We start from the raw sequence: 20,170 nt of genomic DNA, 5'->3' as shown, positions 1-20,170 counted from the left end.
TGGTTTGTAGAAAACCTCTTGCATAAGAAATTAATCTCAAGTCGATCAATGTGGGCATTTGTTAGGTGGTTACATACATAGGCCTACCAGCACCAAGGGTATGGCGGTGGCAATGTGACCCGCTCGTGGTTGCAGATGATAAATTATACCTATCAATTTCATTGGTGACGTAGTAGGTTGTTCATCACGATTGTTATTGTGACGTGATGATGACCATGTAAAACAGGTGACTCTCGATCATCAAACATTAGACCTATTTAAGGGCATTGTCTGTCAAATTATGGAATATACAATATACAAGTATGTATTAACATAATACCAGTAGTATGATGGCAGATGTATTCACGGCTATTCACGACTATGACGAATAGCAACCCCGAAATATTGTCACTCGAATCACCGATCCGAACACGCAATGTCCAGAAGAGTTATTGTGTTTGTTCATTACGCAACAGACCATCGCGATCGCGCAATATAAATTCATGGACGTCTATTGAGTCTTTGTTGGAATGTCTTTAAAGCGCAAAGCTTAGCGTAATCACGAAATATGTAAAGAGTCTTCCATGGCGGACGGATGGCGAAATGACAAAAACTATTCTTGGATATATAGATTGTATGTAGATCAGTACAGATCGCTTTTAACTGTATCTTCGAATTAAGCGAACCATTATACACAGAGCTTCCTGGCTATTATCGCGAATTATAAAGTTACTAAGTACTGTTCCGTTATCTCAATACTCCGTACGCTTAGATCTTTTACCAAAAACCTAACAGTAGCCACAACACTGTGTTATATCTTGTTGCTAACCTACGGACATCAAAATACTGTCAACGGAAGTACGAATGTAGTACAATAAGTAGATCTAGCCCAGGGGTGGGCAAACTACGGCCCGCGGGCCGCATGCGGCCCGCAACATCGTTTTGTGCGGCCCGCGAGAGTCTCAAGAAAAATATGGAAATATTGATAAAATTCGTACAAAAAACCTACAGGGACCAAATTAAACTTCTTTAAAATATAATTTACCATATATGGTAATTCTAAGGTAAATACTTCCTATGTTATTTTTTATGAATAATTCCTGGCGCGACAGAGTGACCTCGAGGCCCACGCATTTTGAAAGGTTTGAACTGCTAAACATCACAGATATCCTAAACGGGATTGATATAATTCGGATCGCGAGTGTGATTCCAGATTGGCCACTTCCGCAGCAACGTTTATTACTTTTAGTGCTGTGCTTGAAGAAAGCAATTCGCGAGTGTATTGGGTAGATTCGTTCTCTGTATGCGTAAAACAGGGATGGCGAACCTGTGGCCGTAGAATGAAATTTGTGCGGCCGTGGACACTAGACACGCAATTCAATTAGTATGTGTTGGCGGCCGTCGACATGCGATTTGAATTTACGAATCGACTCCTGATTTCTTGAAAGATTTTAATTAGTCTTGATATTTTCTTCGCGCTGCATGCGATTCAATTTCACTACATTTTTCGATTTTATTATAGAAGCGCTCTTTGTCATCAGAGCCCCACAGTACAGATGCGAAAAGCAGAGGAAAATCATGCGCCTCATATAGAAATACCAACTCGTAATCGAGTGCACCTCACTATACCGACAATCTGATGGGATGTCAAGAAATAACAGCAGGGAACAAAGTGACTAACAGCAATTAGCCCACCCGGAGATGCATCATTTATAACTTGCCCTAAATTCTCGGCAACACCCCTCCATTAACGCTACCGGTGAATCTGATCACATGGGCTGAGAAAGGTTAAAGTTTGATAGTAATGTGCAAAACTACTAATATTAATGACGAAATTCATTAGTGTATCTGAAAAAATTTTCGCGCTTGGCGCGGATATGATTGTTTCCTTTCCATTTCCAGTGACCACTCGTGACTTCGGTTCGTATACTAAGCCTATATCAGTAAATAGACGAGTCCGGAGCTCACCGGAAATAGACATAGACACTGTAACATTGATATTTGGTGCCCAGCTTGTTCGTTACGAATATGCTCAGGATTGCGGCCGTATAGGCTACATGAGTAGTCGAAATGCGGCCATGAATGGCAAAAAGATTGTCCACCCCTGGCGTAAAAGTAGGCTATATTTTATCTACATAGGGTATCTACACAAGTAGGCTATATTTTATCTACACATGGTATTTTATCTACACGTGTTTGAAGCTAACATGGTTTTGATGCTGTCAGCATTGTGTGTCCAGTCCAGGAACTGACCCAAAAGTGCAATTAGCAAATCTATGAACAGATAGCTGCTCACCGATTCAAATCTCAATCCCTTTTCTAAGAATCGGGAAAACCGACTCTCATCCCTATAGTTTTGACAAATTGGCTTTTGAGGTCGACCAGCCTATAAAGTCTCGCCACTGTTTCTGACGCGTGTAAGATTTCGTCAAAGCAATCTTTGGTTGGTTTTGAATAAGCATATATATTATATCCATATCCTCGCTATACAATCAAATACCAATATTGTGTTTTGGTTTATAATCCCAATTTTATATAGTGCGGCCCGCGAATAGATCCAGATGTTGAATGCGGCCCGCGAGCTCAAAAGTTTGCCCACCCCTGATCTAGCCAGTTATCGATGTGACCCGTGCTATCTGCACGTTATATGTACAAATAAATTGTGTTTGACCGGCGATTTCGGAGAAAAATGCTTCTGTGTGTCCTTTTTCGGAAGATAATATCGAAACGTCAGTTACCGATAGGTTCAACCCGATTCATTCGTACGCTGTGATCTTTGGACTTTCGCCCACGCCTATAGCCGATGACGTAGGGTAAGCTGTATGCAGCCGATATAACAATAATATACAACAAGTATTTTATCATCATCTCTGCAGGAAATCCGAATATTTCCTACATGGAAAATCAAGACCTACAACTCCATATACATCATTCGTTATCATTTTAAATTTCGTTGTCGAGGGATTTCACCTCCCTTCTTGCAATATAAACTTGCGTAGCCTCAATGTACTCAATAGCCTTGAAGTTTTACAAGCAGCTGCTCGCACTAAAGATCTGGCCCTTGATTATCATTATCACGTCTTTAACTACGCTTACTGCGTTGCATAATCAACTCGCAGCCAGAAAATATCTTAGTTGCTTTCCTTCGAACTAAACCCTGCATGTACTCGTACTGTACAATGTACATTGTACACAACTGGAATACTCAACCGACACGTTACGGTATAGAACTAAGCCACACATTTTTCATTTGATTCACATCCCTCCATGCAAATATATTTCCAGCTATAAATTCTTTTGTAAGCAGACGAATTCGTATGTGGAACCAGAAAGCGCTTGCAACGCGGATCTTGCATAACGGACGAGATGTAGCGCCTGCAACTACCGGCTTCAACAATCAGTTCAATCCTGGACGAAAAGTTTCTTCATTTCTGAACGAAAGCCAAAATTAGATTGAATCAGTTCTGACTTTGTCTATTTCTTTACCGTGGTATGACTCAAGCGAGGGAGTCGCGTTTTCTGAGACTTCAAATATAGTTGGGTCAGATCGAGAACAGTGACTATGTACACTTCTACTCTTACAAAGTGATCAAGTATATTTCGGCTACTTGCCCTATTTACTCAAGTGGCTGTATTTTTAGACTGCTCCCACTTCCAGTTGAATAGTTTCTTTAGACAAAACTACTAACATTTTAGTACAATTTGGATTTAATTAAGTAAAAAAGTAAGTTTGGTATAGGTTGGAATCACTTTGATGTGTGAAATCGTCATAAGAACCGCGGGAAATAGTCGTCACAGTAACTGCTGGATATATTTTGATAATTACACCAATCTGTAGCAAACCAACGATACACTGCGAATAGCATGACGCCCTTGACCAGATCTACTTTTCGTAACTACTTAATTTGGTACTACTTTCATTTTCTACTACATTTTCTACTATTTTGACCCCTTCTGTTGAAAGCTACGAATCACACTCGCTTGGTGCAGCACTAAGTTGATAATGCAAAGCATAGGCGACTTGGCGCGGTTGGTATAAGTATAGGACGATATTTGAAACCGAATTTAGACAAGAAACAAGAAACGTTTTCCCGTTGTTATATTATCAAACGCAGGGATATCTAGAATTTCTAGATATCCCTGATCAAACGGATCAACACTTTTCCTGAAACAAACGACGACTATAATAAATCTCAATCTCGAACCTTCGCGTTGCCCGTTGCTTGTGAGTCTGGTCCGCTTTAAATTATTCTTGTGACGGTTACCGACGCATACCGCCACACCGTAAAATGTGGCATTCACTGCCGCCAATACGAAACACTGCATCACCTGTGAACGACATACTTGAACTAAAAAATACTTCCAAATTCAATCACATTATTCCAGATGCTCAACAGCCGCGACAGTAATATTCTTACGTCCATATTATCCGCTGACGGTAAACCAAATCTCGGATGAACATAACATACCAACAACTAGCCTGGACTCTTTGCTGTTAGACCGTAATCTATTAATTATAAATGCAATGAAACCTTACCACGCCGAACGGACTGTAGTTATAGAATATGTAGCCGGCGAGTGGCAGCATAGTAGAAGTGGCCAGGAAAACCCCGATTGAGAAGATGGACATGTACGTGATTGAAACGTTTGTAACTTCCGAGATCCACGAGACGCCTGTTCCAAAGTTTGAATAGGGTTATAGCTTAGGGTTACCATATGGCCTCGTTTTTGGCAATCCATCCTCCTCTACAACTATTACAGTTAGGCTATTGGACTGAGTCAACTGAAAATGCGCATAGATAACTCGACATAGGTATAATGCGGACGTTCGAGCAGATCATTCGGGAGTCCAATCATAGTGATGACCTTTGTTTTAGCCAACACAGTAAGATTTCCAGCAAATATTTTAAAATCAGCTGTTTTCAATTTCGGTAAACTAACTTTTATGGTTTTTAAAAAAGGATCCTCTTCTGCGGATTCTAAAATAAGGTAACCCTATTATAGCTAGGGTTGCATTTAAAACAAGAGGTGTTTTAAACCAACTGTCATTTAAAAGTTGTTAAATATGCCATAACTGTGTGAATACTTTCGGAAAAACCAGATGTATATGAGCCTTCGATCAGCTGGCACCAGATATAGTCGACGTATACGATATGAATTGGTTGGAATCGTCGAAATCGCCGTCAGTTCAACAGTTATAACACGTAGTTTCAGATCAATGCAACGAAATGGATGTTCTGATGATAATGGACCAGCGACTGTAAAAATGCTACATGACGACTTAGTCGTGGAAAGAAAAAGTAAGCGTCAGTTTTGTAATCTGACAGCTGATTGCAATATACTCACGTGTATATAATATTTGTAAGCTTGAATATCAAATTAACCTCCGCGGAATATCCAACAAAAGAATAATCCTCCACAGAATAACTAGTATCTTTTCACCTGAGGGGAACATCACTGATGTTGTTAGGCCATGCAGAAACGATACCGACCAAGATATCCACACGTGGTTCAACCCGAAAAGGGTCATGACAAGCTACAAACACGTTATACATTGAAGCGAACGCAATATGTCAGGACCATTGTCACTGGTATGCACTTACAGAATCCACAATACTGCCTGCAATGCTAGCGATGATGATCGTTCGTGGTGTGAAAAACTTGGAAACCAATATCCCCAGCAGTCGGCCGACTGCCAGACCAATCCATGTCAACGAATTCGCCAAGGTCGCTTGCGCCACCTACAGGTATCAAAAGTTAGAAACTAACATACGGACGGGGTCTCACAGATCGGAACAGTTTGAATCGAATTTGTATCACAGCTCTCAAGAGATTTCTAGGTGCGGCAGACTTGAGCAACATGAAAATTTTCATCTTTTACAAATTAGATTAGTATTAGAATTAGAATTACTCAGTTTTTTCCCAAGTTAGCTTAGAATTTGAATTACTGAATTCGCAAAAACTTAGACATTGAATCAGGTTCAGCTCGTAGCAAATGATAGTTCATTCTTACGAGCAGGAGAATGCAAAATGTCTGTGCAGCAAGCTTGGCTCGTTTTGTGCTATACAATCCTTCTGTAGCATTTACGGGACAGCCATAAATTAGATCAGAATTCGAATTAGAGCAAAAAAACATTCTGTAAAGTTGTTTTAGAAGTAGATTGCCGGCATGCGAAGATAAAAATGTATATCAAATATCGCTAGACCAGTGGTTCTCAACCTTTTTCGACTCGTCGCCCCCCAATATTTACGCGTCCAAAAAAGTCGACATACATACAGGGTGTTTATTCACTTAACTCCGATCGCTAGTGAATTGACTACAAAAAGGTCATTTTCCGAGTACGTTTCCGCGTCTACTTTCCGTTGAGTTGACCCTGTTTAGTCAATTTTCGCGTCATACGCAGAACAAGCCGTCTTCACGTGCATTTTTGCCCTGTTAATTTGATATATCTCATAGGACGCATTAACATTTCGCCCCATATCGCCCCTTTTAGTATTTTCACCACCTTGTTTCTCAAAATCGCCCACTGGGGGGGGGTGATACCGCTATCGTTGAGATCTTGGGGGCCACCGCGTTAGACACTAATAGCAGCATCAATATTCCTTTAATCGTTAGGATATACCGTGAACTGTAGACCAGAACAAACTGTGATCGAATAGATGTAGTTGTAGAACACGTTTTCCGTGGCGACGGAACAGAAGAAATATCCTATTGTGGGCAGAAGGATCCAAATCACGTCACATAGCGGCTCTTCAGTGCGTTGTTCGCCATAATAGCTTTCTTCGCGCTTCGATCTGCCAGACATCTTCTCTGGATATCCAGAGATACATGTTGAACGCAGTGTGATATCACAGTTCAGATACAAATATGCGACATATCACGTCATAATTTGTAAAATCCAAAATATCGACGGGAAGTAAAGAGTGTCTTCTTTAATGATACAGCTTGACTTCACTAGGCTAGTTTTTATCTAGTGTGGATGTGCATGATTCTCATCATCATCATTGGTTTATTAGCAATTTTATCAGTTCAACACACCACAAAAAATGCGATACAATGAAAAGAAAGGAAGATGTCGAAGCGACTAGGAGTTGTCTATGGAATCGGACACCCACCTTGGCCTAGGCGATGTAAAGAGGAGGCATGCACACTGAATGAAAGTAAAGAAGAAAGTATAGAAAAAGGAAGCGACAAGAAATAGGGCGTCATGTCATGGGAAGCAAGATCGATAGGTCAGTCGTGGTCGTTCTTATCTACATGATGTAGGTTCTGGGTGTATGATTAAAATAATACTATGTCGTTTCGATACCCTCCTATCTATTCGTTGCATCGCAATCTTGTGACGTCTTGGCCGGATGGAAATTTCAATAAAATGACTAACTATACACTTGGTTTTCCAACAGGTTGTGTACAAGGATATTGTAACCTTTGCAATTCCTGGGCAATTCATGATTTAAAAGCACCGTAGTGCTTACCCTACTTTCGAGCCGTATTACAATATAGTCGGCAAAGAGAAACGCGCACAATTTGACACCAATTGGTATTGAGTCAGTATGTGATGTCTCGCTAGCAGACGGTTTCGTGTCGGCGGTTGATGGATTAGAAATTGAGCGCGAGCATGACTTTGAATACGACCGAAATAGAGTAAAACAACTTGACAATACGAGGGAGTCCAGTTAGATATATATATACTACGGAACTTCTGTCATAATAGCAGAACAAATTCTGGAATTCAAAAATTCTGTGAAGTTGTCTCCGGTGTTTATATTACAATAGATAACAACCTACTTTCAAAGCTGCATTTCGCGAGGATAATGACCAAAGTCCCCATCATTAGCAACCAACATGCGGATATAACGTACGACCATCCGACGGGGTTAAATTCGCGCTGTTGCAGTTAGAAATATGGCAATGATTTAATCAAAATATATTCATTGTATACAAGTAAATCACCTCGTGTTTTAAAATGCTCTCTTGCGTTGCGAGCAGTTTCGACAGCATTGGAGGAGCGGTAGTGTTCGATGCGTCGTCTGCATCATCTCCGCCCGAATGGCAACGAGCGTTTTTCGATCCAGATTCGTATTCATTTGGTGTGAAAGGCTTCACTGATATTATGATGAACATAAGCTTATGTCGCAAACGTGTCGCGGTACATTCGCTATAACTATATACCTTACGAAAATGTCAAACTGAACCATTCTTCGTCGGTCGTTTCGGCAGCAGGGTGAAACCGGGTCATTGGTTTCGGTCTACATGCGGCGATTATTTTCGGCTCAGGAGGTTGTTACGAATGGCTAATACCAGTCGTGTTCCTACCATCGCAATTGTGAAGGCTATGAATTGCTAACATTGTTAACATCTGGATATTCGACCATGCTACAGACTTGTTGAGGGATGTGTCTACGTGACACAATCTTACTCTGATTGAACGGCTAACCCGACTTTGAATATCAAGGGGGCAGTTGTCAAGAACAATAAACAGAACTAAAACTGGACCAGTAAAAAAAAACCTACTACATGTTGGGAATAACTCCGCAGAAATATATAACTACAACCTAATTTGACTCAGTTGCTGATGATGTCTGACACCGAAAACAAATTTTACGCCCAAATAGTGTTTCAGTCACGGCGTAAAGCCGTATGTGGGCCGAAAAGAATGCATCCGATAATATATTGGCTGCTAAATAGCCGTCGCATGTAGGCCAAAACCTACGATCTAGATTCGTATTTGCGCCGAAAAATAAAATCCCAATCGCTGCAACGTATATAGGTTGTAGCTTTCAGAGGATTGACAGAGTTAAAGAACGATCACTTATATATTCTGTTATCACACGAATGAATATTGTCAAAATGTGCCAATTACCTATTAGCGGAGCAAACGTGGCACCGAGTACGAATGTGAAATGAAATAGTTGAATGTGAACGCGTGACTTTACATCTCCCCATATTTGCAGCAGCAAGGCTTGGAAACCTTAATAAAAAACGGAATTTTTAAAACATAATAAACGAGTCACACTCTACACGAATTAGCATATCTTGCTCGCAGATTGGTGGTTTCCGAGGTCAGTTTCGACGACAATGCCATGGATGGATCAATCCACAATAGACTGAAGCCACCTAATAATTTCTCCTCGTCGGTAATCACCCGTTTCCGCAATCAACACCCTTTGTCTTTGCTCAACGCTGAGAGCAAAGTGTTATTAGGCGGATATCGTTATATAGCGCTCGGTAAGTCGGTTAAAAATAGCCGTAAAGTTGCCTTGGGTCAAAAGGAAAGTATGACGTAACCCAAATGCAGTGAGCCGTTCAATCACGCTGTGTCCACATCATATAGGACACTATGGTTATGGTTATATATTAGGTTCGCATGATTTCGTTTGGCTAAGACTGGCTGTTATTTAAAATATCGCAAATTGGCTTTACTTGAAGGTGAACTTGAGCCTGCTGCCAGTATTATTCTGTTTGACTTCAAGTTGTATGCCCTACCATTAGGTACTTTAATGTAGTAGCATACGTGAACGACTTGAAGACACTTAGGCTGTGCAAGCGAAGATAGACACATTAGACACGTCATGCAGGACGATGGGGACATGCACAACGTAGCGATACAGCGTTGAAGTCTTAAAGGACCATGATGTTAACCCATATAAACTTAACCAAAGCCCCTATATGATAGCCAGATGTAAGAAATTGTGTGTGCTTTGACGCCATGTAAATTGAACCCATGAGTCCGTGGTGCCGTTTGCGCTGCAAAAATACGACCTACCTGCGTCAAGATATCCGTACATGATTCCGGCGAAGCCCAGGTCTACGATTAGCACCCACAAAGACGAAATCCAAGGTACCAAGAACATCGTCACGCCAAGGAATGCAACAGCCAGACCTGCGCGGAGATTACCCGTTTTCACCACGGGAAAGCGATTGAAATGTTTTTCTGGGGCCGCCGTACATAGGGGTAAGCGAAGGCAATGGCGCCTTAGTATAGTATTAGTTATGATAATAAAGTATAGGCGTTAAACCGTCGAATTAAACCAAGATTTAAATCTGGCCCGATACTACAATACAAATCATAATTAGTATCGGTATCGACTAAGTATGGAGTACCTAAACCAGTGGTTCCCAACCTGGGGGGGGCGTGAAAGGATATGAAGGGGGGCGCGAAGAAGCGGTCACCTGAAAAAAATTTCGCGCTCTGCGCGATTTGCCTCCAGTTCACGCGTGTTTCTCTATATATAGACCGAATTTCATATTTTTTAATTCTCTCATCAACAGTCATAACCTTCCATGCCATCAAACAATCTGTTGAGGTTGCTAGCATCCCGGTTGGATTTTGTGACATGACGATATTTGGGGCGCGAAATTTTTCACTATCATAAAGGGGGCGTGTCTAAATAAAGGTTGGGAACCACTGAACTAAACCTACGTCTTGCGTACAGTTGTTCAGTAGCTTTTGTTAATACGCCCTAACAAGGCTAGTGTTTCAATGAAAAATATCCTATCCTACAAGGTGAATCATTTTCATAAGGAATGGCTGTATATAGCGGATAAGTCGACAATTTATATCCTCCCGCAAATACCCGGTCAAATTAGGATAATATTCATTGACCCGAGCGCTTTGGAATATAGTGGATCGATCACCTTCGTATTCGCCTGGCATTGAATTCCTTGCTTACATTTTTGATTCGTCGTTTGTTAAAATATTATCATATAACTTACTGCGAAATATCCAGACTAGACCTAGACCCAAGAGCAGCGGTTTTTAAGCGGTGTGCGGCGGAACATTATGGTAGGGATGGTGTGAACGTGAGGTTCACGTTCACGTTCTGTGTGTGAACCTCAGAAATTTAGAGGTTCAAGTTCACAAACGAACCTTGGTAGGCTCTGCACAGCGAACCTTTTTGATATATCACAATTTTTACTTCATTATAGCATCTTTGATTGAAATTTATTGCATTTAAACTCCGGACCACTATAAGCATGGCGCTGGCAGCATAACAAAATCAACACTAAACGAGCATATGCACCTTGACAATCTCAAAAATTTTACTTGCTTTGTTACAATAGTTTTCTCGAATATTTAGTGACTCTTTGCTGTAAGCTTGACCCGCAACCACACAACATCAAGAGCGAAATAGGCCTGCACTTCAACGAACGATGCTTATTCAACCAATCAATAAAATTGATATCGTTGTCTGATGTAAAAAAAAATCTAGCGGGCGTACGGGGTCCATCTTGATTTCATATGTTTATTGTATCACTGTATAACTTGATAATTGTGATATATCGGTAGCAAGTACACTCAGCTCAATATCAACGTAGCAATACTCAGACGCCGAATACATTGTCTCCGGTCTGGCCTAGACCGTTATAAGGCGTAAGCTTATATTCCCTTGCAGGTCCTCGTCGAAATCGTTGGCAAAGCGAAGGTAGATATTGATTTTATGGGATTACTATATCATTTGATTGCCCCCGCAGTTGATACATTTGGCGACGTTTAAAACGTCAATATGTACTTCAGCATTGTGGCATTATGTGGCCCGAGTCGTCGCTAGGTATCGCGGACACTGTACAGTACATTAATATAGGCTATCACTTCACTGAAATGTAGGTGTGGAATTAGCAATATGACGTCACGTGATATCATGAGGTTCACTTTCGCGTTCACACAGAACCTTTCAAAAAGGTTCATGTCCACACGAACCTGAACCTTTCAGAGGTTCACACCATCCCTACATTATGGATTCCCTGATCCAGTTTCAGTGTTTCCTGGAGGTCAAGTGACACATTCAACTCATAAATATGATTTTTAATGACACGCCCGTCTTGGCCATCATTTACAAATCGAAACCCCGTCCTTCCGAAATAACACTTTCCAAGGTGAAGCCTCGCATTTCTGAACGGGTAGGTGAAAGGGAAAAGCAGATTAGCAATAAATTTTCATTATATCATTTGTGAACCAATAATCTACGGTAGTGTATCAGATGTGCTCTGGCAGATTTTTGTTTTTATGACACAAACGAAAATTTGGTGTTCCACGCAGGCTTGCCGATTAGCGTAAGTGTCGCGAATGGTAGTTAAGGGTCACGAGAAGAGAATTAAACCATAGATTAGCAATATCACATAACGTCGTGAAATGAACGGACTTCAGTTTGCCATTGTCGATAGATTTCGCTGTTATTGTAACGGCAGAGTCTTAATTCAGTCAAATTCACTACTAAAATGAGAGATCTTGGCGTGATGTGAGGGAACTTCATTAAAAACTGACTGCCCAAGTGCCCAGGTCGCAGAAAGTCATGTTCAACTCATTAGAACTGTTAGTCTTGAAATTTAAGATGATAAATAACGATCTGAGACTTGAATGCTATTATCATTCCAATAATTTCGTCGTCTTGCAATAAATATACTATGCAACTGTAAAGTATGCACATGCACATTGCACATGGACAGACCAGGTGTTGATCAGATGAGTAATATATCATATTGATATCTGAGTATATTTACGTCCAAGAGGGACACTCAGAGAGAGACAGTTTTGGCAGCTGTTTGGCAGTTCAAGCAAATTAGTTGGTCATCAGAACAATCGAATTAGTTGGTTATTAGAACATTCGAATATACCGTTCCCTAAAATCCATGATGTGGCAGTTTATTTTCGTACTAAACATGCCTGCCACATTTTAGGAGACAACTGTGATTGTCCCAGGGTTAATCAACCGAAATGTACTTTTAATCTGCTCAGGTCACACGAAATACCAGCAGAGTTGGGGATTGGCATTGGTATTGACGTCGCGCACGCATTGTTTCATAGCAACGCGTCGAGCAGACCACAACATATTTTTGTGGGATTTGCAGTGCTAACCGAGCCAAATTTATTGTATTAACTGTGGGAATTACGGTATCGAGGTCTAAAACTTACTTCTATTACTTGAGGTACAGAGCTTCAATATACAATTAAATAGTGTATTCATATTGAAATCAACCCGAATATTTTCGGCTGACTCTCGTCAGGGGTAATTGTCAGTAACTAGTAGAGAATTGGAAAGTTCATTGCATACCAACAATCGTATCACAGAATATGACGTCACCAGCTTGAAATGAGATCTTAAATAAGAGAGCGTTCAATGTATTATATTTTAAGATGGTACACGAACTCCTTTTGTAGACAAAGCTTGGGCTGATGTATTTTGATAAAGGTCGACTCCAAGTCACACAGATGAAAGTGTGAGCGGCCCTTTCCGATGGCGCGAAATCTGTCGTCTCGATGATTTTTCGCACTTTCATCTGTGTGCCTTTGGAGTCGACCTTTATCAAAATAGAATCAAGTACAGAGCGATCCTATTTTGATTACAGCCATATGACCGTGACTATCTGCGGGCAGGCAATGGGAGAACAATCGAATCGTCGGTCCAGTCATACTCTAGTCCGGGGGCTCTCAAACCGCGGGCCGCATGCTGCCGGCAGACCTTTATCTTGCGGCCCGCGACATCTTCCATTATGAACGCATTTACTTCTGGCACAGTATTGTTGCACATTAACTTGATTACTTAGCTCTATCATCGCACCGTCTCTGTGTCGTTTGAATACCCATTCTTTGATGTGTTCTGGTTTCTTGATTATGCTCGAGTTTAGATTTTTTGAATCGGCATTCCTCTGGACTCCAATTCAAGAGAATCCCGCTGCGTAGAACACCTTTAAAGAGTGTTTCACTCACCGCGAATGGTTTGAACAGAAACAAGAAAAAGGAACGGGAAATTAAACGGCGAAAACTGTGTTTGTAACACTGCGTGGAGCAAGCAATTTGCTTTCTCAGATATATATGGAAAACCGATTTGTCATATTTGTCGACGAACAATTGTCGTAACGAAAACTATAAGCTTAAATTGACACAACGAAAGTTTCTTCTGGATTATGCATATCGCCTGATCTTGAAAAAAGCTGCTAACTAGGTGTCAACTACAGCAATCCATATTTCGAGGCATTGTTAAAATTGCCGACGACGTTACAGACTCGTTGGAATACCGATAAACCAAAGAAATCTGCTAGAGAAGGTGTAATTTCAAAACTTTAACATACTGCGCGAATGTTCGCATGTTTCCGGAACTTAGCAGAAAGGACACAATCACATGACAAATTTCGAAGCTACAGTTGTCTGATGCAACCGTAACAAGAAGAGTAGCAGCAATGTCAGCCGATCTTTTATTGCTGGTTGCCGCGTATACCACATTAGCCTAGCATTGGACGAATCCACCGACTCCACAGACGTTGCGCAGCTAATTATCTGAATGCATTTTATTAGAGTGGACATATTTGCAGAGGAAATGCTGGCAAGCCAAACGTGGGAAGGGGGCCAGCGAAAAACATCAGCTTGACAAAAGCTGACTTGTGCAATTATTGCTGACCCCGAAACACCAGACTTTTTTTTCATATCACTGACAGCTCAGCGTGATAATGGCTTCTGTAACGAAAAAGTTACCTCGCCGCTGGAAGATACATATTCACGCAAAAAACTGCAAACTTACAAACCCTGTCCATTATTGCTTTAGAATGCATAAAAATGTACTAAACGCACGTATAGGACTGGTAAATAGGCCACAGCAGTCTAAATTTAATAGTAGCGCACAAATACATGTTTATTATTTTCTGCGACCCGCGACGTCTTTTGCAGTTAAAATGCGGCCCGTTATACATGAGAAGTTGAGAACTCCTGCTCTAGTCTATAATAGCACCAACTTATTTGTTTCATGTGACTGTTTATGATCACAATGAGCAAACAATGGGTCGTCTGCAACTGTAAGCCTATAATGTAGGCTACAAGCTGTACTATGTTAAATGATATTATCATAGGCTTATACGTCCTCTTTTAAGAGGATTTGTCCTCTTTTTTGACTTTTTTGAAAGTGTCCTCGGAGGACGCCCTTTTGTCCTCTTTTTTGAGATTTTGTCCTCTTTTTTGAAAATTTAGGTCAGATATAGAGGAAATTGCGAGTGTCCTCTTTTTTCATTTCCGAAATATGGTAAGCCTATATTATCACCGACAGTGCAAACGTCTACGATAGAAACAAAATACCGGTTGCCAAACAATTTTACCAAAAAAGTTTAAGTTGTGGCAAACCAACGTGTCGAAGAAAGTCTTTCATTCATTTCCCGATCTCAATGAATCAACTGCAATTACAAAATCATTCAGTGAATCATGGACACATTGTATGGACTTCAGTTTGCGCTGCGACGTCCCTTTCCGGAGCTCGCTGTCAACAACTTTAGATGGCAATAGGTAATCAATTTGGTAGCAATAAAGTAGGCTTACCATATTTTGGAAATCTAAAAAGAGGACACTTTTTCAGAAATTTCAGACTTGCCATACCGGAGAAGAATTCTCAAAAACCGGTGAATTTTTCCCACTTTGTGATCGGTTGACTTAAAAAAAAGGTCATCTTTTCGCTCAGAGCTAAATTCACCGTTTTTCACTCCGAAATACCCGCCGGAGCTTCACTTCTGTGCTAATTTGCGGCATATCACTCGCAATTTGCTCTGAATCTGACCTAAATTTTCAAAAAAGAGGACAAAATCTCAAAAAAGAGGACAAAAGGGCGTCCTCCGAGGACACTTTCAAAAAAGTCAAAAAAGAGGACGTATGGTAAGCCTACAATAAAGTGCATAAGTACGACACACGCGCGTTCACGTCGTCCAACTATCACATGGTAGACAAAAAAGATCATCGCTCTATCAAATATTCCGGACCGGATTTGCGGAACAGTATCTCGCCGGCTTTCCGACAGTCATTGAGCATGTCCACATTCAAGTCGAAATACAAACAATCTAAACTAGTTAATCGTCTAGTTTACCGGACCACGACCTGACATATCGATCTCACCACATGCCACCTTTTTGTCACCTGCCCTTTTATATTATATTCTTTTACTTTTCTTTCAGTGTGCATGCCTCCTTTTTACATCGCTTAGGCCAGGTGGGTGTCTTCCTATCTTTCATTGTATCGCAGTCTTGAAGTGTATTGAAATGATAGAAATTGTAAAAATAAATTAAATTGAATAAACCAAGCAATATTCCTGCAGAATAAGAACAGAAAAGACCCACGCAGCCTGAAAATATTTCTTTTGTAAAACAAATTTTTCTTTCCTTGTAAATGCGCCGCGAGCGTTATGTGATTTTTCATGTATGCCATGAGCTGAGAACGCCTGAAAACTACTGTATATTAGCGGGATAGCTTACCTAGCGTTGATAATTGGCCAGATTTCGGATAGAAACGTTTAATGAATCCACACGATACGGCCCCGATCACGATGCCGACAGCGCGACCGATAAACATATAGGAAACGGTCCCAATCGTTGAATCGACATTTGCGGCCAAATAAAGCATAGTGGGTCCAGTGATGCCTTTGAATAAGCCCTGTGATAAACACGATATTTCGCAGTAAAAGCAACCAATTGAAACAACACGATATTAAATTACATTCTGTCGGGTCTTTGACAAATTGGTCAGGTCATGGTAGGCCCAAGCCTGTAGAGTAGTTGAATCTACCTTTATTGCTAGCTTACTTCTAAGCCCCGGAAGTGTAGGGTGAATGGTGGATTGGTGGGCTTGAGAATAAATCGCTGGATGCCTCGATAGGCTCTTAAATTATAGTGCCGATGCTTTGTACGTGTACTGTAAAAGCGAAGCAATTTCTACTATATAAATACTAGTCCGCCTCCAAGATTACGTGACCACGACGTGCCACCCCATTTTTGTCGCTTGCTTTTTTATTATACTATCTTCTTTTACCTTTCATTCAGCGCGCATGCTCCCTCTTTACTTCGCCTATGCCAAGGTTTGATTGCAAAGACTACCCTAAGTCGTTTCGACACCTTCGTATCTTTTCATTGTATCGCATTTTTGTGGTGTATTGAACTGATAAAAATTGCTAATAAACCGAACTGAACTGAACCACTGTCGTCAATCTATGCGAGAAAACATACTCACCATTCCAAGTCTAACACCAGACACGGCTAATGTGAGTATCACGGCCAAATACCCTTCCATATCTGAAGTTCGACCAAGCTTTATCAAGTCGCTTCGCGACCGAACTGCGGCTCTTTGACAGCGCGAGCCAGGCAGGCAGAGTATAGCCTGAAGGGCTAGACTGACAGAGCGCGTATAGCGTAGCTGTTTGAACGTAAAGCCTATGCTCATGCGATGCAGCCAGACAGGTCGCGTACGAAGAAGCGTTCTCTCGTTTTTCGCGATCGCGCACGATCGCGTATCGCATTTTTTAACTTATGTGTCGGCGTCGGCGATTCGACTCGCTGCTTCATCCATGCCGATCAGAAGTTAACTATGCGTCACCGATCGTTATGCCTCTCCTGCTATGGCTTCGCCGCTAAAAGTCATTTAGCTCAGGGGGTGCGCGTAGCCTTAATTGCAAACGGCCCGGATATCGTTTACTGAGCTCAAACGCATGCTGAGCGTACCATGACGTAGTCTCTATGGTAGTTGCAGACACATAATTCACTCCGACTAACTATAAGTTAGTATATAATTGCAACGAGTACCAGCGTACCATAACATAGGCTTTATAGTAGCTGTGGACACACAACTAACTCCGACTAACTTGTAAATTAGTGAGGCAACGAGGACCAGCCAACCATTCAAAATGGGCAAGAACAGAGTGACTTCTCGATCAAATTATATCTGGCTAACCCCTATTACAACCGTCTGTTCCGCAAAGTCACGCAGAGAACTAATCTAGCGATAGAATAATGAATATACACTGAGAATAACAAACTGTTTTTCCCGAAAATGCTGCAAGATAAGTGAATAGTGCGAAACGAAGCCGGGCTCGGTGCAAAGACATTCGCTCTTCTCATGCATACGTGATTGAACTCTGATTTGATCTGAACCGAACTCGATTTTTGTTGTGATTCTCAGTTTCCCTCTTCTTCTTCGGAATTTCATTCAATTTCCAAGTTTTTGCGAATTCAGTAATTCTAATCAAATTTGGAAAAAGCCGTGCAACTATATAATGTTTACATTTCTATACAGTAACTATTGAAATTCTAATTCCAATCTAATCAGGAAAATCCGAAAATTTTCCAGCTCTGTCGCTAGGACAGTATAGTTCAACGTCTTTCACACCACCGAATGCTTTATATGCGTTACTAAACTAGGGTTGCCATACGTCCGGAATTTCCCGGACATGTCCGAAATTTCACTGAAAAATCTACGTCCGGGAGGAATTTCTAAAATATGCCAAATGTCCAGAATTTTGAAGACTTGAAGCACGCTCGAAAGTTTTTCGTAAATCAACATAAACAATATTATTTTCAAGCAGATTTATGCTATTTAAAATTGTTTTTCGCGCCGCGCGCGAGTTAATCCAACGTTTAATGATATTAGTATGGGCATCAGGCACCACCCTCACCAAAAATGCAATCAAAATAAATGTAAATAACCATCATTTACTGAAATAAGTCGGATTGCAATCGCAATTATAAGCTAACGGTATATTCCTAGACTTGTTTAAGGCCGATTGGATGCTTCAAGCACAGACAGTGGTTCCAAATCTTGGGGTCGTTCGTCTTTATCTGGGGATCGCGATGATGTTGGATGTAATCAGCTTCCTATGACCTGAGTAAGTTTGGGCAAGCTGTTTTTTTTTACTATCAGCTTATGGGGTTTTGAGCTTTGCCACGGGATCTTTTCAAGTGGGAAATGAGATCGCGACCATAAAAGGTTGGAAATCACCGGATGTTCAACCTACTGGTGCATTTTACAGTAGCCTAATATATGGAAGAATCAATATTATTGACAGAATTCATACATAAAATTTAACAGCCAAATGCATATAGTAAGTGCCCAACAAGTTACATCGACTATCCTATGATGGGCCGAAGATCAGTGCTTTTTCTGGCGGAATGGGGGGGGAGCGAGAAAAAATGTTGTTTCGGGCCTGATTAAAACACATGAACAGATAGCCGCACCGACCTCACAAACAGGGCTGTAAAACACAGTCCTGACAGGCCAGACACGGCCCGCCAGATGATTTCATCCGGCCCGTGGAGGAATCTATTGCAGACCCTAGTAAGTAGCAATCACCAGAGCTCACTTTACAGATGGCCCAATTCATGACCTATGTTCCACTCTATTCCTGTATAGTGTATACAGTCGATGGGCAATGCTTTGCTAGTGTGACGTTATATTGACGGTCAATGTGTTGCATCTCATTTTAAAATCCGCTAGGGGGCGCTAAAGAGTGTCCGTAATTTGCTTCACAAAAATATGGTAACCCTATACTAAACTCTTTCGGAACGTCAAACGAAATGTATTCATGACGCAGTCGAAAGAAGGAAACTGACACAACTATTTGTACACCATCAGTTTCGGCCAATAAATATGCTATACGCTGGAACTGATGGACATGCACTATAGAAATTAAACATGGAACGGCAACGACCGATTTTGCAGCTTCGTTCCGCTTCGCCGAGGCTGGAGTGGAGAATTGTTTTGCACAAGCGACTGTAGGAATTCTGGCAATCCAAAAGCTATCTTTCCGAGCGCAGAAATTATTGAATCTGGTCTTGATCGAAAGCTACTGTTGCACCGATTCCGAAAATATAAATTAAAGTAATGATCAGGCACTGATCCACCTACAATCCGTTCTCCAAGTCTGAAATATCGGCATTGTTCGAACAATCGGAGAGTCGCAACGGGTCATTGTTAGGGCCATTGTGTTGCGGTTACCCGATTGTTCAGAACAATGCCGATATTTCATACTTGGAGGACAGATTCTAGGTGGATCAGTGCCTGATCAATATTTTAATTTATATTTTCGGAATCGGTGCAATAGTAGCTTTCGATCAAGATCAGATTCAGTAATTTCTGCGCTCGGGAAGATAGCTTTTGGGTTGCCAGAAATCCTACAGTCGCTTACGCAAAACAATTCTCCACTCCAGCCTCAGCGAAGCGGAACGAAGCTGCAAAATCTGTCGTTGCCGTTCCATGTTTAATTTCTATACATGCAAGGTAAGCTATGCACACCAAGATGCTTTACTGGCGAGATAGCGTAGTGGTACGATCCACAGCTGCAACACCAATGAGTTTCGGGTTCGAGTCCGACCGAGGTCGACTCCAGGATTCCTACCCAAGTGTTGGAGGTTTTTCTAGGCTTCTCCCCGCCATCTCATCCGTGTAAGCGGTGT

At 41.3% G+C, this 20,170-nt stretch overlaps 1 protein-coding gene across 3 annotated transcripts; it reads right to left on the bottom strand.

Annotated features, from left to right (window-relative positions):
* Positions 1-3,221: 3,221 nt before the first annotated feature.
* On the bottom strand, positions 3,222-17,277 carry LOC145443232 (sodium-dependent glucose transporter 1A-like). 3 transcript variants are annotated; one of them, XM_080321216.1, is made up of 13 exons: positions 16,956-17,190; positions 16,205-16,382; positions 13,540-13,666; positions 9,747-9,863; positions 8,844-8,951; positions 7,934-8,085; positions 7,769-7,868; positions 6,603-6,790; positions 5,583-5,720; positions 5,422-5,515; positions 4,517-4,653; positions 4,185-4,308; positions 3,222-3,410 (listed from the first exon to the last, which is right to left on the bottom strand). In XM_080321216.1, exons 4-13 carry the CDS (start codon positions 9,832-9,834, stop codon positions 3,382-3,384), a joined length of 1,158 nt encoding a protein of 385 aa, XP_080177342.1. In that variant the 5' UTR covers positions 9,835-9,863; positions 13,540-13,666; positions 16,205-16,382; positions 16,956-17,190; the 3' UTR covers positions 3,222-3,381. The 3 variants fall into 3 exon arrangements, 2 of the variants coding, with proteins under 2 accessions (XP_080177342.1, XP_080177341.1); XM_080321215.1 differs by lacking the exon at positions 13,540-13,666 and having other exon boundaries at positions 16,956-17,204; XR_013916355.1 differs by lacking the exons at positions 3,222-3,410; positions 4,185-4,308; positions 13,540-13,666 and adding an exon at positions 5,066-5,259 and having other exon boundaries at positions 4,515-4,653; positions 5,326-5,515; positions 16,956-17,277.
* Positions 17,278-20,170: the final 2,893 nt, after the last annotated feature.

This window comes from Botryllus schlosseri, chromosome 7 (assembly GCF_051294905.1).
Source record: "Botryllus schlosseri isolate E-star chromosome 7, Bs_hap1, whole genome shotgun sequence".
NCBI classification, from domain to species: Eukaryota; Metazoa; Chordata; class Ascidiacea; order Stolidobranchia; family Styelidae; genus Botryllus; species Botryllus schlosseri.
This window is presented reverse-complemented; position numbering and strand designations above follow the sequence as displayed.

Bases quoted from the DNA above. Each gene is read 5' to 3' on its own strand.
- LOC145443232 (XM_080321215.1), bottom strand. From the start codon at position 17,165: ATGAGCATAGGCTTTACGTTCAAACAGCTACGCTATACGCGCTCTGTC. The intron at 8,086-8,843 runs GTAATTGGCACA...TCATAATATCAG, and splicing joins CACGTTTGCTCCGCTAATAG to TGAAGCCTTTCACACCAAAT. The intron at 7,869-7,933 runs GTGATTTACTTG...TAACTGCAACAG, and splicing joins AGAGCATTTTAAAACACGAG to CGCGAATTTAACCCCGTCGG.